This window comes from Molothrus ater, chromosome 1 (genome assembly GCF_012460135.2).
Source record: "Molothrus ater isolate BHLD 08-10-18 breed brown headed cowbird chromosome 1, BPBGC_Mater_1.1, whole genome shotgun sequence".
Classification (NCBI taxonomy): domain Eukaryota; kingdom Metazoa; phylum Chordata; class Aves; order Passeriformes; family Icteridae; genus Molothrus; species Molothrus ater.
Window position 1 is genome coordinate 107,445,869 of NC_050478.2, and position 24,234 is coordinate 107,470,102.

General features: G+C 41.0%; 1 protein-coding gene across 2 annotated transcripts in view; it reads right to left on the minus strand.

Annotated features, from left to right (window-relative positions):
* The window catches only part of SS18 (SS18 subunit of BAF chromatin remodeling complex), a 42,702-nt gene extending 36,307 nt beyond the window's left edge, over positions 1–6,395 (minus strand). For both annotated transcript variants that reach the window (XM_036406680.1, XM_036406679.2), the window contains exons 1-3: positions 6,214–6,395; positions 2,632–2,708; positions 1,299–1,383 (exon numbers count right to left, since the gene is read on the minus strand). In XM_036406680.1, coding sequence (XP_036262573.1) covers positions 1,299–1,383; positions 2,632–2,708; positions 6,214–6,282 — 231 coding nt within the window. In that variant the 5' untranslated portion in view covers positions 6,283–6,395. The remainder of the gene's footprint in view (positions 1–1,298; positions 1,384–2,631; positions 2,709–6,213) is intronic.
* Positions 6,396–24,234: the final 17,839 nt, after the last annotated feature.

Here is a 24,234-nt window from a genome sequence, read left to right on the forward strand (position 1 = left end):
ATTTTCTTTTAGGAAGAGAATGTCATCACATTCAACTTTAACAACAGGGCTGTCCACCAGGGACTAGGATAAGGTCAAATTCATTTCCAGTTGTCATCAGAGGCAGGATACGAATTAAGCCTCCAAAAACATATTAGTTGAGGAACATACACAACCCTCTTAAAGGGTTCTTTCCCTCCCCTTCAGCTACAAGCATGGATTTATAAAAGAGAAACCTCTACAGGCACAACAGGTTGGACATAATAAAGCAGTGTTTCTATAGTCCTCTAGGTACCAACTTGAAAGGATGCTTCGCCACTAGCAATGATTGGAGAACACTTCTCCAGAGACCAAAGAAAAAGTAATTCAATTTCAGTTGGTGAAAACTAGTATCTAGGAATGGCTGTTTTATAGACATTCTTTTTAGCTTCATTTTGCAGAAATGAATCAAAACTATATTAATTCAAGAAAAGTCTTATTACTAAAAAACAAAGAACTTCCTTGTGTTACTCACAAATGAACTCCCCAAGCTTTCTGATTAGCACAAAAAGCAAACAGACAGCAAGCTATCTTTATGCTGCTGTTTCTTTTCTTACTGCTGTATAAACAATGAAAAAGGGGAAAAAATTAAGGCATCATGTAAAATACAGAGTTCAGGAATACAGATTCAGAAAAAATTCAGACTAAAAAAGATAGCAAGTAATATCCAAGACATGTAAAGTGATGCAGCGTTTCAAAGGCCTCTGCGCCTTTACTTCTTTTGTATTATCATAATCCACCTTAAAACAAGGATGTTTTCCAATAAAGGAGAAAGGCAAAGAATTTGAGACTCATCTAGAAGGTAGAAAAGCAGAAAAAAATTTACCCAGCCTCATTCCACTGGGGCAAGAGAATGGATTATATTCCAGTGAAAAATAAAAAGACAAAAAATTCCATTCCCTCACCTCTCCCTAATCTAAGGGGAAAAAGAGTACTGCTGTAGGAGTTGACTAGGAACCATACCACTACAGGTCTCAGCTGAGGGGGAAAAACAAAAGAGGAAAAAAAAAACTCTGTCTTTGAAGTAGACCAGATATCTAATTCACAGTAAGAGTCTACATTTAAACAAGTCATATTTTAAGCAAACCTAAGCAGTGAGATTACTCCAAATACAGCATAAAGAGCATCATGTATTTACGGCACAGTAAATCAGAGGCCAAGTGTTTGGTCATTATCTCAAACATTTGTTTGGTTGGTTTTTGGTTTGGGTGGGTTTTTTTTTTTACCTTCAGGAATCCAAATGAAATATATTCCCTACTTTTACACTATTTAGTACTTACTGCTGGTAGCAGAGACTGCATGTTCTGGTTGGAGTCAGCTATAGTGGCTAGGTAAACCAAGTTTGTATGCAGCATCTGCTGGTATCTATCAAAATAAACAAAGCAAAACAAATCTTAATTCATAAATACAGTTAACATGAGAATTTAGAAAAGAAAAAAGAAAGCTACTTATGCAAAACAAGACTCAAGAGACTTACAAGAGTACCATTACTAGGGATCTTAAGCCTTTTCCCTCACACTTCTCTATTATCTGATCTTTCCCAATGTCTCCATCATATCTGTGTCTAACTGTACTACTGTCTTGCTATGAAAAAAATCTAAAGCTGGGTGACACTGTTCTCACTTACTTCACTTCCTGCCTTAAACTAAATCACCAGAATACATACAGGGAGTGTGTTTGTGTCTGGTGTAATTTCCATCACAAACGCTAGAGAAAGAGAGCTGTTTATTATGTCCCCATCTTCAAGATATCATAGGTTTACATGAGTACATTTCATCAGGACCATGAGATTTGGAAGTTTGCTATGGAATAATTTTTCCGCTAGAGAACCACAGTCCTGATTCTCAGTATTTAGCCCACAGTCACAAAAACAACCTTGAAAGCTGAAGCAGATGACAAGTACATAACTACAGGCTTGCAAACAAAAGTAGTCCCTTAAACCAAAAGCACCCATTGTTTATGATCCCACTCCTATTCCCGTATTACCAGTTCTCTTGGCAAGGGAGTAGGACATCCTATCTGTCCATATTTGTAGGATTACATGGGTGCCATCATCACCTCATGCCAGAAAAGAGTAATAGGAAAATAAATTTCCTTAACAATTCACTCCTTCTATAGTTCTCTCAGATTACTCTCCAAAGACCCCACTAGAGAGCAAATCTAGGACAGATATTTTAGCAAGCCAAACTTCTCCAACAAGCCTGTTTGTTCTTGGGCATGTGAAAAGCAGGTAGTTTTCAAACATGCCATCAGGAAGCAGAAAGGTCCATTCTCCTACATGACTTTGAGAATTTTTCAAACAAAACTACCTCTTTCCAACAATGTAATTACAATACAGAAGAAAAAGATCTATGTTAGACAGTCCTTATTTTTATGAGCATCATCATCATGACATCAACTTGCAGTAGGCAAGTTGCAACATTTCAGTGACAGAAGTTATACTCATAGAGCAAATAAAACCCACCCACCCCCCACAAGAATTTCAAGTGTAGTATCTATAGCAATGCTTTTCTTCACAGCACAGCTGTCCTGTAAGGTAAGCTAAACAAATCAAGAATGATGGTCTAGATGGAAATTCACCCAGTCCACAGTAGGTATAGATTAAGATCTTACTGAGAGCATTCAGAAGTCTTTCCCTTGTTCTGATAGTCCATTATACACTGGATCAGATGGTTGTTTTCATCCAACATCTGAAATAATAAAGAAAAAGTTTGAAGTAAATTCCATGTTCTTTTTTGGAAAGAAACTGAAGATAAGTTTAAGTCTTGAGTAATGCTCCTCTTCTTAGTTTTAAAAAACAACAAAAAATGTTGTTATCCATAAAGTTCTACTTCACCACTTATTTGCAGAACACTGGTTTGCTCCCATTTCCCCCCTCTGATCAGTTTTACAGGTTTTGGCTTAAGGATTTCACAGTACTACCATCAGAAGCCACATTTGTGAAGCATCCTGTTCAAAGACCTATGCTGATTCTGCACCAAGTTCTTAGAAAGTTTTAAGTTTTCTGCATTCCTTCGTTTGATTGTTAACAAGAAATTCACTTAAAAGTCTATGCCCCAAGCTCTCTTCTCCTTCTAAAGCCTGCAACTGCTTATAAATTTAATTTTAAAAGACACTGAAATTGTTATTGGTGAAAACTGGGCTGACCAGATTTGTTCAAAGTAAATGCACTGGAAAGCTAGGCAATATTCACATGAAGCATCTCTAACTAAGCTGCATTTTATAAATATTTGGTATAATGGCACATTATGGTTTAGGAATGGTATTGCCCAATTTAGTATTCCCATTGAACACTCCAAACCACGCATCCTTCTCCCCTCTGGTAGGGTGGAGGGGAGAACTGGAGGTACAAAAGGATCACCAACTGAGATGGCAAAAATTTACTGGAAATACCACTGAGATAAGAAGCAAACAATAACAGCAAAACTACTACTAATAGAGGGTACAAGAAGGCAAATGATTCACATGCAAGTGCTCATCACACAGAGCCCCCAACAGTACCTGACAACACCACAATACGTGACCCCTTCCCCAAGCCTGGAAAATGGAGCGAGGTGCTACAGAATAACTTCCAGATCCATGCCATGAGCCTTCCTGGCTAGTGCAAGAATTAATCCTGTGGTGGCCAGAATCAGAACAAATGCACACAATAAATCTATCATACTTTAGCAGTGTCCATGAAAATGAACACCTGCTGATTAATTTTCTCACCAAAAAAGGGTAGTTCTAAAAATCACGGGAAATGGCCAATTTCACAACTTTCTACAAAAAGTTCATGAAGTCAGAGTGTTCCAAGCTCTGTGAACAGGGAAAAAAAACACACAACCTGGTATCCTGGAGTGCATGTGGCCCACACTCATCTTTCTAGCTCATGCTCCGCACTCTGATCAGGCAAGATTCAGCAGAACCATGGCTAATCTGCGCCACCAGCCAAGTTATCCAAGTGAACTTACAGAAATGGAACATTTACTGCCAAATGCAAAATTTTGCATCAATTTACTCCTTTGCTTTCTCTCGCTGGAAAGCTGGTTTACATCCCTTTACCCAGCTGCTGAATTTCACAAAACAAGCAGAATCTTAAGACATCCCACAGATTTTCTCCTTCTTCCAAATGTGGTTGAAACTAGCCGTGACTAGAGTCATCCTTCCACAAGGAAGGGCCAACATCATTCCACAACCTTTATTTCCCTAACAAATTCTACAGGGAGGGAAAAAAAAAAAAAAAAAAAAAGAAGTAGTGACACTTTTTTCTGTACCTAATCCATCTCTACTATGAAAAAGAGTATGGAGTCAGAAACCTTATGCAGTTCATTCAGGACTTCTATCCAGTAAGAACAAGCCAGTCAGCCACGTTTTCTCAATCTTTAAACAGTAATTCACCAGAATGGACTAGAAAAATCCCAGTGCAAGTATTTTGCCTGAAACTGCTGGATCTGGAAACACATGCATTAAGCACTAAACACAGACATAACTGCAGTATTTTCAGCTACTATGTGAACCTCGGAAAACAGGCAAAGCAACAACTGCACTCTCTGAAAAGGATCACAAACCCACTGCTACACTGACACATAGCACATGTACTTACTTCAAGTTTTACAAGAAACACAGTGGCCATTTTCATCAGAAAAAGGGGAAAAGGAGGTAATACCTTTGATACCAAAGTCTAATAGAGCACTTGCAAAGGAAGCTGTGAATCAAGGCTCTCCTCAGACTACCTCCCACAGTCCTGAGGGAAGCAGCAGATTCTTCAGGCTTAGCAGACAAGCAGACCTTCAAACTGCCCATTAGATGGTTGTACTCTTCACTATAGCCATGTAAGCTAGACCTCTTGGGGAGGAGAGGACCAGAGGGGGCAGGAATGCTAGGGCTAAGAGGAAAGGGAACAAGAAAGAATATAACTGTATCCTAGGAGGGGCTGCAGACAACTGTTTTTTACAAGTTTAACTGAGTGTTTGCTGATAGAAAATTGGATTAGTTATAAACACCTACCATTGAAAGAGAATTTAGTTTCCAGCTGGATGAAAATACCTTCAGGACTTCTGACAACTCAGGTACATTACAAAAATTCTTCAACTTTAACACTGGGGTTTTGCCAGCACACCACCATCGAACTAATGGTTTGACTACAGACCCAGGAGAACTTTATCTTCTGTATTCTCCATGGGCACCTCAGCATCCTGAAGTCTCTACTGACTACCCCTGTGCAGCTTCCCACCCAGTGGATATGTATTTTTCATCTACAGTTCCCAAGCACAGACTTCTCCTACAGTACCCTGGAGGTTCCCATTACAACTCTAGGTTCTTCTTTGAGGTCCGTATTGGGGCAACACCTGCATTGTAGAGGTTCTAATTCTTTACTAAATCAGAGGCTCTATTTACCTAAAGGACTCCTCCACATGAGGAGCTGGTAACAATCTGAAATCTGTTTGATCCACGGCCACCCACACCAATGATGGTACGAGTCTCAAGTTTCTAAATACCACACAGTTACCAATGAACTTGAACATGCTCCTCTGTTGCTGCTGTGCATTATTATTAATCCTGTATGTGCTTTTCTTTGATCGCTTTAGCGAGTTAACTTGCTCCCTCCCACACAAGCTTAGGTGGAGTCGTCCGGAGGCGCTGTCATTGGCTCCGAACGCGATAGCCTTCTTCAATCACACCTAAGGCTTACTGGGAGGCAGCCTTAACTACCAGGTCGACCAAGTTTGGGAACTGGAGCCGCCTCCTACCCCGCAGCGCCCGGAGTCAGGCAGAGGGTCTGGAACACCCGGGCTGCGGTCCCGCTGTCAGAGCACCCCCCCCGCAGGAAGGACTTACTCCACTCCTCCACTTTCAGGCCGAGTCCTCCCGGCTTAATTCAGGCCCGCGGGGGCGATCGGGGCAGCCCGAGTGGAGGAAAAAAAAATGAGGGCTGGAGGCTCCCGGGGACATCGCCCGCCTCCGCCCGGCGCCTCCCGCCGGCCCCGGGACCCTCCAACAAGTGTCCAAGCGCAGGGAGAGGGGCAGCGCCCCGCCGGGGCCGAGCGCCGGGCACAGCGAGTGCGGCCCAGCCGCCTCCCTTCCCCGCCGGGGCCTTGGCGCTCCGGGCCTGAGCCGCTGCCGCCGCCGCCCCCGTTCCCCGCGCGGCAGGAAGCGGCAGCTGCAGCCCCCGGGGCCGCCCGGGCCGGGCCCTCCTCTTCGCGCCCTCCTCACCTTCTGGATGGCAGCCGGCGTGATCTCGCCCTTGCCCCGCTGCCTCGGGGCCGCGAACGCCACCGACATGTCTGGCGGGTGCCGGGAGCCTCCGCGTCCGCTCCCGCCCTGTTCGCGCGCGCGCCCCGCGGACCCAGCAGCGGCGGCGATCCGGGAAGAACGCGGCGCGCTGGGGGGCGGGGGCGCGCGCCCGGTGGGACGGCCCATCCCCATCCCGCCGGGGGAAGGGGTTAAGGAGGACCGGCGGCTCCTCCCTGCTTTTCCCCCTGGCGAGGGGGCGCCTCGATGAGACCGTGGCCGCTCTGTACGGCCCGGCCAGAACACCTGGATCGAGAGGCGACCCTGAGCCGCTTCGAAAGTGATTCCCCCCACACAGCCTTGTCACGCGCCTTTCTTGTCTATCCCTTTCCCTCCGCCGCCTTGGTACGCTCCTGCCCGACGAGTCTCATAACAGGGAAGTGGTACGGTCGACTGGGAGGGGGGTGACGGTGCTGCGGCGCGCACGTTGCAGGGGACACGCTCGGGCTGTGCTGGGCGGCAGTCTCCACTCCCCCCTCTGCCCGGCGCCGCAGTTGGTTGCACCCGGGGAGCCCGCTCTGGCGGCAGCGCGGGGCGGGGCGGGACGGGACGTGCTGAAGGGAGAAACTTGGAGGTGGCGGGTACGTGGTCTGGATCGTCTCTCATGAGGAGAGACTGCGGAAACTGACCCTTTTAGTCTAAAGAATAGACGATTCTACATCTACACATCTCAGAGGAGGGGCCCAAGAGAGTGGTGCCCAGCGGCAGGACAAGGTGCAGTGGCCATAAACTAGAACACAAGAAGTTTCCACTTCGACATGAGGGAGGACTTTTTTACATGGAGGGTAGCAGAGCAGTGGAACAGGCTGCTCAGGGGCTTGGGACGGCTTTCCCCGGTGAGTTGGGCAGCTGCAGGTTCACTGCCCTTAGAGTGAAACAGAGCAAGAAGATCGGCTGCAGCATTAAACAAAATTACAAACGCTGGAAGCCCTGAAACCAGCCTTGATTTGTTTCAGTGCAGCCACTGGAGGGAATCTCGGTGTCGCTGAAGTTTAAGACAGTCTAAGATAGTTTTTGGAAGAAATAAGAGTTGCAACAGGCAATCGGTACAGGGACATTGAAAGTCCCCAGCCAAAGCATTTTAAACCTTTTTCCTGGGCACATCCATTGCTCAGCCTGTGTGCATTCCCGTGCGACACTACAGGCTGTAGGTAGAGAATTTCTTGCATTTGGCTGCTCTTGCAGCTGGCCGAGGTGTGTGTGCTTCCGTGGCTGGCAGGACACTGACGGGATACCACAGCCACAAGACGTGAATCTTGATCCTTGTTTGCTCAGTTTCTCAGCAGTGCTGGTGGAAGGCCCTGGCTCTTCCCTCCACCCCTAGCCGGCCCTTTTGGTCACAGCACGCGTTTGTCAGTGGCACCCACGGCCATCCCATGGCTGTGCAGCTGCTTCCCAACTGGCATGCTCTCTCCTCACACTGGGTCTCGGCTGGCTCCTGTCCCCAGCCCCATGACGATTACTCGTGCTGCCTCTGCTGTCTGAGGATGTGCTGCGCCTGCCCCTTGCTTTTTCCCCTTGGCAGCCACTTCCCGGGCTCGAAACTGTTGTTGCGTTCCTACACCATCCCACTCCCCAAGGGCTCGCCACCTGGGCCTGATGCTCTGTGTTACCAGAATGACACTTCTTCTTCCCTGTCTCTTCAGATTATACAGGATCCAGAGTTGATGTGATGCTAATCTGGATTCCTTTTCTCCAGGAAAGCACTCTTCTCAGTGCTCGCTCTGTAGGTTGCGGTAAGATGGAGCAATGCCAGTGTGTCCATTACTTTGTGTTTCTAACCATTTCACTCATCACTGTGGTCCAGTTTTTGGATTATTTTGGTCCATTTTTTCTGTCTGCTACACACTTCACCATCATCATCATTGTCACTACTATAATACTTGTAGGAAACCAAAAATAAAAAAAGAAAATTTGAAGAAACCATATTTTTCTAAAGTTGATATGCTTCATGGTGATCTATGGTTATTATTACATGGTCTTGGAGTGAGCTCAGAGAGTAACTGTTCTAGTACCTGTGTGTTCAAATTGGTACTTTTTCAGTTACTACAAACAGCAGCAAAGAGCCCTATGAGTGAAGAATGCCATGGCTAAATCAGTGTAATCAGAACCAACCATCTCCCACCTAGTTAGTAATAGAATTATGAAGACTCTTTTTTAAGCATATACTTGTCCCTGGAGAACTGGTGAGGTGTCTGAAAGTGTCCCAAGGCTGCAGGCATAGCAAACATGTTCCCATGAAATACACTGAATGCTGGGAATGCCACAAAATGCTTTTATTTTTCCACAAGTGTGACGTCCAGATGCCATGCTCTGGTTACCCAACCCTGGTGTATAAAGTATTTTGCACTGGGGTGTCTTGGTGATTGCAGTGTTTGAGACAATATGGGTTAGATGCCAGCCACATAAACACTGCTCTTAGGATCTGAATGTTCCATTTTGTTCTGCCACACTTTCAGGGTGGATTTTGAGTCGAGGAAGACAAAAAAATAAAAGCTTGTGGGAGGCCATAGGTGAGGAACCTTAAAATGAAAGAGTAATTTTCCATTTTATTTCCACAAATGGTCCAAACTAAATATGTGAATTCTTTTAGTACGTTCCTATTTCCATGCAAAATACAGGAGAGCGGTGTTTGAAATGCAACTCTGTCAGTTTCTAGAGGGAAGATATAAGATCATTCATTCATAGCCATTAAAACTATCTCCTTTGCCTCATTTTGTCTGAGGATTGAATTAATTATTTTTTTGCCATTTGTGATGTTTTTTTCATTCATGTGTTTAACATTTTGGACTTCCACATTCATAAACAGCAACAAATCTAAACAAACATTGAAAAAAGCCAGTCTGAAGCTTGGTTTTTTTTACCATGCGAAGGGAAATTCACATTCAAAATCAACATTTAAATAATGGCACAGATGCATACAAGCAGGGAAATAGATAGCTACAATGGAAATGTGCCACATGTCTCAGAACACATAACCACAACAGGGTGTCTCTTTTATGACTTCCTTAATGCACTGCAATATGCCTGGATATCAAAGGACATATGGTATATTTTCCCTTTAATTGCACATTTCTTTGCTCTTGTGAGTTACTCACAACCTTAACATTATTTAATTGTAATTTAGATGTGTAAATCTCAGTCATCATCAAGAGTTTCAAATGCAAATATGTTTCAATGAGATCTTAATTCCACCTCTATTCCAACTTTTGTCAGTGTAGCCTTTCTTTTTTGTTGATCTGCATTTGAGTATGTCATATTTTTTGGAGAGAAAAGAATTCAGACAGAGGAGGATCAGTCCTTTTCTGAAAGACTTTTTCCTAAGTTTCCAACTCATATTTCTCAGTAACAAGTTGTTTTCTGCCACTTGTATTATCTCAATTTCCACAGAGTCACGGACATTTCCATCCACAAGAAGGAAAATACAGAATGCTGATTCATTAACATTTTCAAATGTACATTTAAAATTAAAAAAAAAATTAAAAAAAATTAAAAAATTAAAATTAAAAAAATACTACATATGTAGTATTTATGAGGTATATATACAAGAAAGATGTTGCAGTGTGATGTCATAGCCAGTCATCCCAGTTATGACATCACACTGCAACAGAAAGGGACAGCAAAGAATTTTATGGTAGTACCACTTGCTTAAAAACCTTCTTTACTACAGGTCTTGGTATGAAAGTTAGATTCTTCCTATGAGCCAGGTATTTCTTAGACAAAGCTTTTAACATACATATTTTTGGTGAGAGCACCTAATTTTGTGACCTCACTCCAACTGACAGCAACCCACCCACTTTATAATAAGGATGATTACTCAGGATCTACTGCTATTAGATAGGATAGTGGTGAATCTGAGCCTCTTTTCCAGGGTAGACTCCTTTTTCATCTTGAAATTAAAAAAAAAAAAAAAAAAGAGAGAGATAGGGTGTTTATGCTGGTGTTTTGTAACATCAACAATACTATCAGGTAACAGAGTAGATCCCAGGGAAGAAGGGTCTTCCTGTAGATGAAAAAGAAGATGGAAAAAATGCCATTTTTGGTTGAGTATTTCTTTACCAACTGAACTTGGTGATCTCATAACTTTTTTTGGGATTTTCTATATGCCCAGTCTCTGTGTTAACTCATCTTGTGGCAAAATGAAGCTTGCACCTCAAGGTCTGCCTGTGTAAATGGTCGATGTTCAAATTCTGTTTATTTAAAACCCAGCCACTTGTTATCAAAATATACAACAATATCAGAGTGGTTTTCAGGGTAAATGGTGCTTTTTGTTTCCTAAAAGGGACGATGCTAACAGAATAAATTTGTCTTCAATTTATTCTGGCAGCTTCTTGCCTGATTGTTGGGGTTTTTTTTTCACAGAATTTTGTAATTTCCATTCTGCGTTGGCTATTGTATGGAATAGTAATAAAAAGTAGCATGTGAAATGCAAGTCTGTATGTTCCAGTATAAAATGAAGTACTCAAACAACACTGCACACTTCAAGGATATTGGCAGCTCTGCCACATTCCAGAGGGGCAAAACAAACCCAGAAAAAATCATTGGGATGCTAAACTTTTATTTTACTACCTGTCATTTTAGTCTACAAATATAAATATTTAGAATAAAGAAGCTCACAGCAGGTTCGGCAGTTTGCACTAATGGGAGTAAGTGCAGTATCTGCAGTGAGAAAATCTTTCCATGTCCTAATTTTATTCTTCAAAAGGGAATCTCCTGCTACTAGGAACATATTCTATAAATAAAAAATAGCAGAGCATCTAATCTAAACCTCCTTAGAGCTGCAAATTCCTCAAGTATTCTTAGAGGTTAATATTTTATTTTATGGCACAGCAGCAAAGTGCTACAGTTCACTAACTTCAGTTTTTGAATGTTGAAAGCAAAGCAGGAAAGACAAACATGAGAAGGCACTGCCAAGCCATACTGAAGAAAAGGTAGCAATGATCTTGAAGATCACTGAACTTTCATATCTGGTACAACACAACACATTTGCAGTGGAGAGTCATACCGGTCTTCTGGGGACTCTCACTTCTGCATCATCTGCATCATCTCCAGCATCTGTCATCTGAAGAGTCATGACCATGAAGACAGAGGAGATTACTGAACAACTAGAGGGCAGTACTTCCACCTTGTCACAATTCCAATCAACTTCCTGACGGAAAATAGAAAGTGTAAATTATGCCGAGTGTGATTTCCTTTCAGAGACTCTGATCCCATAAGGTAAGGAAGAACCCCCTAATTCTGCTGGCAGTGCTCTTTCCAGTGCTGTCCAAGATTCTCTTGCCCTTTGTGGTGAGAGCATGTTGCTGGCTTGCAACCACCTTGTCCACCAGGACTCTCAGGTGCTTTTTGCAGTCATCCCTCTGTAGGAGAGACATTCTGTGCTGTTCTTGTGAGCCAGCAAAGGCCTCCTGAAGATAAAGGAAAGCCCCATATCTCTCCTGAGGAAGACTCCAAGGCTGTCACCATGGAGATGTGATGAAGGAGAGAAAGTTAAGAGATACAGACTCTAGCTGGCTCACAGAATAACGTGGCTCCTTGGTCACCCACTGAGAACTTTGTTTCTTTCCTTTAACCAATGGGCAGTGAATGTGTATGTTAAGTGAATGTAAATATCTTGAAAAAGTATAAAAGCAACATGTTGCTGTGATAAATCTCTCTTGCACCCTTCTGATGGAGTCGTGGTACTTTGTACTGTGTCGTGCTCTCTAATGACATCCCTCAGCATGAACTGGTGCATGGGGTTGGTTCTCCCCAGGTACAGGACTCTTTGCTCTCCCCTTTGTTGAACTTCATATGGTTTATGTCTGGCTATTTTTTCAATCTGCTGAGCTCATCCAGGAGCAATGGTCTATCAACAACTCTCACTCTTGGAATATCTGTGAACTTGCCGAGGGTCCAGTTCCCTGCTGTCAGCCAGGTCAGTAATGAAGAAGTTGAGCAGCATTGCCCCCAGCAGTGACTCCTGAGATGTATCACTGCTGGCTGGCCCCAGCTGGACTCCGTGCTGCTGATCCCAGCTGAGACTGACAGTTCAGCCAATGTTCATTACACCTTGCTGTACACTTCTTCAGTCCCTACTCCATCAGCTTGCCTACGAGACTGTTGTGGGAGATAATGTCTAAAGACTTAACTAAAGCAGAGACTATTAAAATAGCTCTTTCTGCTCAGGCAGTATTTCTGTATTATTCCTCCAGACTGCCTGTCCTTGCTTCTACCACTGGTAGGCTGCATTTTATGTTTGGGTTTTGTCAGGAGCTCCTTGCTCATGTTCATCCATGCAGACCCCTTGCATCTATGCATGTGTGTTTCTTTTCAAGAAGGAGCAAAAAGGAGGAGAAGAAAGATCCTTTGTGTGAGTACAGTCTGTAAGAAGAGGCTCCCAAGGCAAAGAAGGTCTGCTGTGAAAAACAGGAGGAAACATAAAAAAAAGTAACTATGTTGATTTCTGGTATTTCTTTTATGGATGTAGCAATGCTTTTTACCTTTTTCTTTTCCATTTATCCAGCATGAAATTTTAAAGCATGCCTCTCATACAAAAATATACTTTTTAAAAGTGTTATTCCATAATTGCAATATATTCTTTTCCAAGTAAAATAGCAGTATATCTTACTATTAAGTCAGTCTGAAAATCAAGTTGAGTTTGCTCTTGGTATCAGTAAGAAAAATTCTAAGTTAAAAGACTAATTAGAAACCTTGCTGAGGGGAATGTGGGCCATAAAAATACTTATGCCTCTTTTATGTTGATTCTATCGGAATAAGAAAGTTTTTTTCCTAGACTGTAACCTTCATTATTAAATACTACTAGTCTTCGAGTAATGGCAAAATGCAGTTTTGTGTAATTTTCTAAATACATTCACAGTCTAGCTATTAGTGTGTATATATTTGTGAAGGAATAAGGTACTATTGCTCAAATAAATTCATTACCCCCTTTTGCTCTTGCTACTTATAAATACTCTATTCTTCCTCAGTCATTCCAAGTGAGCCTTTGCTTCTCCATCCATGATGCATCATTTTACCCTGTTGATTTAGCTAGCAAGAATAATTCAGTTTGGAATAATTATCTCTTGTAGGATTCAATATTTAGATATCTATTGAAAATACTAAACATGGATTTTATTTTTCTTTGTCTTTCTCAGAATTGCTCCCAGTACTTGGTCAGCATCAACTTGGAAAGTTGATTAGATAGAGTCAAGGAAAATAAATTATAACCCATGAATGAAGAATTGAAATAACTTTGCTCTCTGGAGAAAAGAAACAAAAACATTTGAATTCATCAGAAATTACGACAAGGAGAGCCAAGTGGAAAAGAGAGTGGTCAAATCAGGTGAGGAGAAGCAGATTAAACCTTCCATGTTTATTGATATTTATTGGTTTAGACCTAATTTTTCTAAGCAATGTAAAGAATTGTAAGGCTAGAACAAAGGACAAAATTTTAGTTGACTGACACGTAACACGAAACTGTCTATAAAAACTCTTTGCTGGCATATTTTAAGAAATAAGTTTTATGATCTCTAAAACAAGTATAATTGATGGCTAGATTGTATGTACCTATGGTCTGGACTTTTCAAAAGAGCAAACATTTTATATTAGAATTATGAAATCATAGCCTGTTCTTCTTAAATGGCTAAAATATCAGCTTATGTCTTTTAAAATAATAAACCATTGTCTACATTTATGCATGTGATATTTTACCTTGTGTATACTTTATATAAAAGAGTCACAGAAATTGTAAAGTTTGATGTTGGTTGTGATATACCAAAACTCAAGTCTTAGGTAAACGAAAAGGAGAATATTTATCATAAGAAAATTGTGTAAAAAAAGAGATGAGTTCTGTATGTAACGTACTAAAAGAGCTTTTCTTTCTTGAGTACTGGATAAGAAGATACATTTCTGCAAGGGAAAGACTATGTGTGTTCTTGTAAACCCTCTTTTACATCAATTCATTAGTGTTAGTAGGAGAGCATCTTTGAGGAAGACTGACTCAGCAGGGGAGGGGTTGCTTATGTTGTATTTCAACCATGCTCAAGATGGTCAGCTCAAAATCCTTGTTTATCACTGTTTATCACCCTATCATTCATTTAATTTATTTAGTCCATTGACAGATCTGACACAGTGCACAGTTTCCTTTTTTATTTATTTGCATCTTCTAAGAAAAAGGTGGAAGTGTTGAGCTTCAAACAACTGAGAAAGCAACAAAGTTCTTCTCTGCTCTTGAGATGTTGACTAACTTTCCCACCATGAGTCCTTCTCAGAAATTTTCAAAGCAGCAGTTGTCACCTTTCTTTCCATATCTCTCCCTTTCCCTCCCTCCCTGCCTCCCTCCCTCCATCTATAAAAGGAGCTTCTCATAAATCCCTGTAGTGCATCTGCCTTCAAAACTCATCCCCACCAAAATACTTATGAAACCAGTGACAGCATTTAAGTTGCAGCCAGGTTATACCTTACACCTAAGTAAACCTCACAGCAAGGTGTTACCAAAATTCTTGTTTTTCCTTCAGTCCCTTATACCCTCACTTGTGCCCCCACGCCGTCTCTGCGCCATCACATTTACTTGTCTGATCATGTAGTGAGATGTTTAAGGAAGCTGAATTGGCAGAAAACCAATTGCCTTTCTTTAAAAGCACTTTTCTGCCTGATCAGTTTCACAGATTGGGAGCAGATGAGTTTCAATATCAAAGCAAGGGAAAATGATTCCGGGGCAGAAGAGTGGGGCAGCTTTACTCTTCTTTGTCAGCAGTTAGCTTTTAGAAGATTGTAGCCATGACTGCACTCATAAACAGTGAATATACTGAGAATACTGCTCACCACATTGATCTGTGCAGACTTGCTATCTGCCTGGGCTCTCATGTCTGCAACCACCTTATTTCCTTTATTTTCTACTTGGTTATAAGCCTTTTGTCCAGGGGCTACCTATCTGTGCTATATTTGTAAACCACAACTTTTGCAACTTCAAAACTTTTTGGTGTTCTCTACTATACCTTAGAATTTTTTCCTTCATAACAGGTGTCAGACATTATTATTATTATTATTATTATTATTATTATTATTATTATTATTATTATTATTATTATTATTATTATTATTATTTCTAATTTGGGGAGGAAGACACAGCCTCCAGATAACTGCTTACCAATGTCCTTGTGAAAAGACTTATTATTACAACATCTCCTCTGCATAACATAAATAAATATTTGGGATTAGAAAAATTTATCCTTACTTAACAGGATGGAATTTGAGGGCTGGATACAGCTGTGTTGTACATACAAAACCAAAAATGTTGCCAAGCTTCAAGAGAAAAGAGCTGTGAGCAGAGCATGTGCACTGGTTGATCACACCAGTTATTGGTAGGTTATTGATCACACCAGTTATTGCAGGTATTGTTACCAGTTATTGTACCACAATATGTTGCCTTGCAAGTATGCAAGTATATGGTACATAGGAGACCTTTAAATTAAATTTATGAAGATTTAATATAAGAAGATAATTGAATAACAGTGAATTTATGAAGAATATTGTAAAGATGGACACTATGGTTTGGGACATTGGTATTATGACATGAAGGCTTCTACACAACTGTTTTGAACATGGCCAAAGGATTCTTATGGAGCCAGTGGGAATAATTTATAATTTTGATTTTGCAAAATTAATGGTACCTTTTTTTTTTAATAATCTTTTAGGTCTGTTTGCATCTTGTTATTAGGAGCAAGCCACTTGTTTAGCCGAAGTTGCTCTTTACTAATTCCAATGGCAATAGGCAGACTGAAAGGGACAAGAAATACTAACCTACAGATAAAATTCATCAAAACAAATGAGGATTATATTGGAAGTATTTCTGGAGATTTGGAACACAACTTTGGGCTTAAATCTCTGCTGCTCTCCTCCTCCCCTGCCCTAGCTGCTGCCTCTTGACACATCCATCTCTTAAAAGAGACCCCTCTTCCAAACATATATAATCCAGCGCTTTAGAACATTTGCCTCCACAATGAATATTTTTCTTCAGATGAGGACTGAATGAAGGTAAAACTGCATAGAAGCTCAGCAGATGGTTAGCAGAACTGCCTAGAGCGTACATATCATCCCCCTGTACCGTTCCATGGGATGCCTAAACCAACTGGTCATTACTACCCGGCACCTCAAGGCAAAGGTCTTACCCCAGGCTGTGCTCTCCCACTGTCCCTTCTGTGCTGGCCTTGCTGCCTGGCTGGAGTGTGGTAAACCAGGCTGGAAGCCCTGCGGGGCAGAGAGATAAGCCAAGAAAGCCAGAAAAGTTTTCTTGCAGTGGCTCACCCAGGCCAGGTGAGAGCCACAGACTCAGAAGAGGAAGCAATTCAAAGAGCAAAGCCACAGTACTGACTTAGATCAGTTTAATTCTCACATTACTGTGTGCTACTGGGTGGTGGCACTTCTTCCTCCTGCCTCTGCTCTGTCCTGCTCTGTCCTAAGCACTGTCATCTCCCTGGTGCCCTTTCTGATACTGCTTTGGAGCCCTTGTGAGTGGACTCAGCTCACCAACCTCCCAGAAAACAAATCTTTACTTTCTTGTTGCATTGATTCAGTGGGCAGCCATATGTATCCCATACCTGTGAGGGAAAGGTGGAGTGAAGGAAGAAGTTGGGGGAGGAGATGTAAATGTCCTTTTTGGGGGGTCAGACCATTTATGTCACCCACTGAGGGTGGAATTTGATATTACACCTAACCAATTGTGTATGCAGGCTGCTACTGAGGATAATTGTGCTAAACTCACTGATCTGATGCAAAGTGATTTTTTTTGTGAGTTGCCACAAAGCTGTGTGATTGTTAAATCCAGTACAAGGAAAGCTGCAGGAATATCTGTGGAAGTGGTTGGGAAGAAGAGAACTCCTGTATTTTGTGGCAATCTCCATTTAGGTTATGCTATCAGGAGGTGAAACTATCCTCTTTGTGTGCTTTCAAAGGGATGAAAACGAAATTCAGCTTGTCAAAAAAACATTAGTTTTGAGTTTGATCCACACACAGGTGGATCAACAGTAATTTAACATTTGTAGAACTGCTCATCTTAAAATAGGGAGAAAATCAAAATATCCAGTGAGAGGCAGGAGAAAGAACTTCTTTTGTACCAATGGGCTCTTAGATTGGCTGATGCTAAGTGTGGAACTGCTCCCAAAAAGAGGAGTCCAAGTGATCAAAGAAATTTTTAGCTTTTTGTAGTAAACAGTTCATCAGAATGATCCAACTTAAAAAACATAATTATCTTTTACCTTTGGAAACTGCATGTTTTCACTGGCCTCACAAGCAGGTGAATTTGTGGGAGAATTGGAGAATGAAGAACTACACCAGAGAGTGAATAATTTACTAGGAAACTGGGAAGTAAGGAACTTACTCAACTGCTTTACCATCAGGAAACTTATGCTGTGGTACTGTGCTTTGGATTTTCTACAGTATCTTGTAATGAAGAAGAAAAAGGATGTACCTCAATATCCCTCTCTTCTTACACACTATTATGCTGCTGGCAACCCCCATTTCCTGGTACTGTGGTTGGTGGGAGTGGTACAATACCAAAACCATGATATGTGGTATCTAGAAAAGAAGGTGCTTTTCATATGTGTTTTTGGAGTGGCTAAATCCATATTTAGTTATGCAAGTTAACTTTCTGTAAACTTAAAACTGTTATGGCCTGAAATTTACTTAAAACTGCTATTTCTTAGAATAAACTGCTATTTCTCAGAATATTTCTCATTACTCTCTTAGCAGTTTTTGACTTAAAAAAAGTTGTGATGGTTTCCTCCTTCTTGAATAACAATTTGTTGTTAGTTAATGAAGGACTCTTTCTGAGGACTTAATCATTGTGATTATGCAGACCTGACTGCTGGTGCCACAATAGTGATTTAAAGCACCATAGACTGACCCTTGAGGGTCCAGCCACAGCAGAATACATCACACACCGGCATTGCAACTTTAGCAGATAAGGTTTGATACTTTTAGGTTTCTGCCTAAAAGTGTCAGATGATGGTGAGTATCATGAAGAGGTATGGGATCTGGTTGAGGAAGTCCCCTGGCTGAAGGAACAGTCACACCCGACAGCAGCTGGTGCTGTCCATACTTTGTGTTCAGTCCATCAAGTATTTACCACTATAATCCAGTGGAGTAATTTCATTGCTGAGTTTGTGCTTAGTGGATTCTGGAAGCTCTTACAATGCCTGAGCTGATGGGGTGCCTCTTCACTAGTGAACAAAACTGCTGAAGACCAGGTTTTGTCCTCGAGACAGTGTTCAAACCAGAGTCTCCTTGCCTCCAGAATGGACCAGCTGTGCCCTGGCTGCAGGTTTCTGATGTGTGCCAGAGACCACTGAAGAAATAGAGATGAGCCTGCTCCAGTGTCTGATGACCTTTCTGTTCTGGCACAGGTATAACTAAGGCAGCTGGAAGTTGCTGCACTGGATTTGTCTCCCAATGCACAGCAGGAGTGATGTCCACCTTCACTGCTCAGTTTTAATTAGTTCTCTTTGGTAAGGCTTAGTAGGAGAAGAGGAGGGAGGAAAATAGTGCATCAGCACATTTTGTAATCCTTTGGTTATGAGCAAATTGTAATTCCATTCTTTGGTTATGAGTAAATTTGAACAATTTTTCTGTAGAATTAAAACTTCCCCAGACTTGTAAGAGTATGTGCCTTGGTGAAGGCAAAATCAAGTGTCATGATGGCTTTGAGGCAAAGGACTGAAGGACATAAGGATCCTTTAAAGGCTTACACTAATTTTATGTATGTTCTGTGTATTTTATGAATTTCTCTGCTTTTGTCCATCAATGAAATGAAAAAATTCAAGGCTGAATTGTGATAATCACTTCTGTATTGACTTATCTTTATTTCTAAGTGGGTAGTTTTATTACATAAGTACTTCTCATTACTGTGTTGATACTGTAAATGCTAGTTTAATCAACTTGATATTTTTGCCAATTTACTTTAACCTTTTAATGTTATTGATGTTTTAAAGTAGTTGCTAGAACTGGTAAGTAAGTACACACTTTGTGTTGTCTCTACTTAAGAACCTTGGTAGGGAAAGTTGCTTTTTGATAATTTGCCAGGTAGTAGCCATTCTTGCTGTTACCATTATCTCTCTCTCAATTCCATTTTGCTCAGAGATTTTGGCTCTTAACTTGGAGGTTATGGGCAAAAGGTAATGACAAGTCCTGATTCCTTCTTTTCTTCTTTCTTAAGTATTGCATGTTTGTTTGTGTGGTTTTATTTTTCCCAAGGTAAGCACAGAGTAGCAGAGTTACTTACCAATGCAAGGGATGGTGTTTAACTTTGCAGTCTTCTCCTGTTCTATACTCTGATGTGCCCATCAACCTTCTTGGCTTCCTGTCCTGCTGGGACCTGCCTGTACTTGCCTTTTATTCCCTAGTTTTTGCCTCAAGAGTGTAGTTAATTGGATTACTGTTCACTTTCTCTGATTCCCAAAAGAGAGAAAGCAGGGAAGCCCTTTCCCCCACCTGCTTTTCCTATCCTCTGAATATACTTTTTTTTCCACTGTAAACAGTGCAGAATACCTTTCTTGCCATTCTGATCTTAATTTTAAAAAATGCTGATGGGTGATCCTTGTCTTCAAGACTGGTGAACGTGTGTTGGTAGCTGGACCACCAGGGATACCATTTATTGAAAAATCATGGCACAGGTGAAAATGGTCATAATCAGCTCTTCAGTAAACCCAGGTGAAGCTTCTGCCGACCTTCTGCATCTCTTCTAAATGAACAAATGCTACTGGGGGTTTTTTAGTGTTATTATATTAGAATAATTTTTTTATTATTCAGGGTGGGAAAGATAATCACTGAACCACTACAAATATTTATTCTCTGGATAATGTAAGACAAGAAAACATAGCACTAGAAGCTAGTCTTGCACATTAGACCACGTGGACAATCTTCAATTCACTAGGAAGTTGATAGTGATTTAGATGCCAATGAAACTGGAAAAAGTCTGGAATTCCATTTGAGAGAAACCCTGTGCATCCCTTTTTTCTTCTCTGATGTAAAGAAATATGTACCAAACTTTGCAGTTCTTTCAAACTGAGCTTCTTGGCCGTTTTTGCAAAAAAACCCTGCCTAACTCAGCCATGGCATTCCTAAAATGCTGAATATAGATCTACATGGGTTAGTGAAATAGTCTACATCCCAGCTTAATTTTGAAATGCTTCTGCCATGGACAGAATTTGAGTTCCTTCAACTGTTCCTCACAAGAGTGTGTTAAAGGATTGAAGTTTTTGTGCTTTCCATAGCTGTTGATCAGAAGAGGTTTTGGCTAACAAGAGTTGCCAGAGAATAAAGAAAAAGACATGTGGCATAAAAATAGTTGAGAACTGCTGCTCTCATGTATTTATATTCCTAGATATCCTATGATGAAGTACTAGAACACTAGCAGAGTCTAACTACGAGCTGCAAGGGGAAGTGGTTGACGTGGCAGACAGAAAAGTTGTGCACCGCATGTTGCGTAGTGACTGTGAGGGAGTCCCTTTGCAAAATGTACATGAGCCTTTATAAGATCAATTTAAGCAGGTAAGTTCATATGTGTTGTGATGCAACTTGCTTTCTGTCATCTGCAATTGCTGACAATGCTAAAGCTGGGTAAGAGTTTTTGGAACAGGAATACCCCAAAGCTGCTCCAGGAGCTCAAAGGACACCATCAAATTAGCAAAGAAGTCATCCAGTACTAGGTACATGCTAAAAGCTTCAAGAAAAGCCTGGGCCTCCTTCCTTCATGAAAATGCAAAAATACTTAAATATACTTCTTTTAATGATTTCATTGTATGCTACACTGTGAAATCTGGTGGAAAAACCATTGAACTTGCTATAATAAGGAGAAACCAGCCATCCCAGGTATGTATTAATAACTCCATAGGAAACAATTATATAAATAGTATGCAAAATATTCTCACAAAAATTATTCCAGGTGACACCTGTGCATTCAACTTGATGTATGAAATCTCCCCTAACATCTGGTGGTACAATGTTAGGTGACTTTTGTAGTGTCTCTGTAGATTGATAGTGCTGGGAGCTATAATGGTTGCTGCTGATTTATAATAGTGTAAGACACTGTTGGGAACATTTCATGCAGGAAGCAGAGTAGGAAGTTGTATGGCAACATGCTACTTGTGTGGGTTGTATAAGACATTATCATTGTCTTTGAAAATTATGAAAATTATAGCAGTGTTTTATCCAACAGTGATCCTTACCCCATAGTGTTTCTGACATGATGGTTTCCCTTTGTAGCTTAGTAGCTTCAGTTTCCATCACAAGAGGAAGATACAGGCTATATAGTGTATAAAAAATTTGCATTAAAATATTATCAGAATGCAGTATTCTCATTTTTCATAATAGTTACTGTAATACTACCTCTATAAAGTACAGCCAGCAGGTTAAAGGAAGACAAACTTTCCTCTCTGCTCAGCATTGGTGAGGCCACACGTGGAGTGCTGTATTCCCTTCTGGGCTGCCCAGTACAAGAGAGACATGGATGTACTGGAGAGAGTCCAGCAAAGGGCCCCAAGGATGATGAAAGGACTGCAGCATCTCTCCTGTGAGGAAAGGTGGAGAGTGTTGGGACTGCTCAGCCTGCAGAACAGAAGGCTCAGGGAGATAAAGTCAATATCTATAAATATGTGATGGGAGAGTATGAAGAGGACAGCACCAGTGGTGTTCAGAGACAAGACTGGAGGTAACAGGCTCAAACTGAAACTTCAGGATTTTTTTTTAAATTTTTTTTTTTTTTTACAATGAGGATGATGGAGCACCAAAGAGTATTGCCTGTCTCCAGGTACTCAGCTTAAATAACAAATTTTAACGAGTGTGTACTTTGAAATTCAGTACACATTTCCTCTCTCCCAGTATGACAGTACAGTAAGAGACTGTGACTTGAATGTTTTGAAAACACCACAGAAAAAAATAGGGGAGGCAACAATATGTAAATGCATTTTCCCCAATGTTTAAATAGGGCAAACATTTTGCTTTGCATTAATGCTTTAGAAATTAGAATATTTTTTTCAGTTTTAGCATTTGTTCAAAGTTTAAAATACTCCTCTTTCCCACTTCATATATGAGAACAGTGTGAAGGAAGGAAGAGGAAGGGAAAAAAAAACCTCAATATTTTTATTAATTACCAAAAGGAAAAAAAGATAAATCCAGGTATTCAGGTATTCATGCAGGCACTTTTTGAACAAGTAAACCAGTTTCTTTGATTTATCCATGGAACAAAAACAAGGAAACAAGATTGCAGTTCCAGGTTCAGAAATCATTAGCTTTCTATGCTTTTATGCTCTTTGTGCATTAAGGGTATCAAATTATTAAGGAATCAAATTATGAATTCCCAGTGGGAGACCAGCAGTTCAGCTAAAAAACCTGCTTAAGCTAAGATGATATGCAAGCATAGGGAGCTGGAAATTTAACACACCACTCCAGCAATAGTTTTCTACAATGTGATACTTATGAGGATAAAGGAAAAATAGATTGGAGCATCACAATTGGAAATCCATGGCATTAATAATTTTGTTTTACTCAGATTTTTAATGCAAAAGATTCTGAAATGCAAGTTACAGAAGCAGAGAAGGGAAAAAGATCTAAGTCACAGAACAATTATGAAAGCATAGTGTTTTTGGAGCTCTAAGAGGCAGTAATTGTCTACAGTGCACAGAGTTGCTGAATGAACTTGTTTCTATCTAAGCTGTTTTGTGGTTTTCCTGAAACATGATAGAGCCAGAGTTGTGCTATGTCCAATATGCTTGAGCTGTGTAAAAAAGAGGCTTTTTTTTTCCCCCTTGCACATATATTTGCCATGAAAAATTACTGAATTGTTTTCCAGAAGCTGATGATTGGCCTGGGTTATTAGTGGTACAGGATATGTAAAATCTGTCAGAACCTCTTTTTTCCTCCTCTTTTTTTATTGTAATTTTTGCAAATAGGCTTATTACTGCTCAGTGGTACTATGAGTCCAGTAAAGATTTTATTTGTGTTCTGTTTCATTTACTAAGTGTTGCAATACAGTACATTATTAATGAGCAATATCAATAAATAAATAAAATAGCAATGTCACCTTACATAATTCTTGAATACATAATGCTGTATTATTAGAAACCACTGCAGTGTCAGTGATAAAACTTTTTTCTTTGAGTGAGTTTCACTGGATAGCAAGTGATATCCAGTATAATTTCAGTGTATAATTCTGTAATTCTTACCATATTAAGTCCAGATCAATTTGTTTTATTCTGTGGTCTGTTGAGAATATATTTGTGCCCAATGGCTAAGCTTTAATTTGTGGATCTCTTTTGTAGAGGCATTTTTACTGTACCTCTTCCTGTTACTGTATATTTTCAGCTCCTCATCACTATTGCTTGTGCCCATTCCTCCATTCTTTCTTCCTTTGTTCACTTAGTTTTCTGATCTTTCTTACTTAGAGCCAAGCTTGTGAGGTGTGCATGCGTTCCAGACCTTCCCACCCACCAGGTCACTTCCAGCTGAACATGAGCCAGCTGTGCCAAGGTGGCCAAGAAGACCAATGGCACCCTGGCCTGTGTCAGGAGTAGTGTGGCCTGCAGGACCAGGGCAGTGATTGTCCCCCTGTACTTGGCCCTGGTGAGGCTGCACCTCAAATCCTGTGTTCAGTTCTGGAACCCTCACAACAAGAAGGACATGGAGGTGTTGGAGCATGTCTAGAGAAGGGCAATGGAGCTGGGCAAGGGTCTGGAGCACAGATTGTTTGGAGAATGGCTACAGGAGTTGCTGGGAGAAGAAGAGGCTGAGGGATGCCTTATTGCCCTCTACAACTACCTGAAAGGAGGCTGTAGCCAGGTGAGAGTTGGTCTCTTCTCCCACGTAACAAGTGATGGGACAAGAGGAAATGGCCTCAGATTGTGCCAGGGGAAGCTGAGATTGGAGATTAGGAAAAATTCCTCCACTGAAAGGGCTGCTGAGCATTGGAAC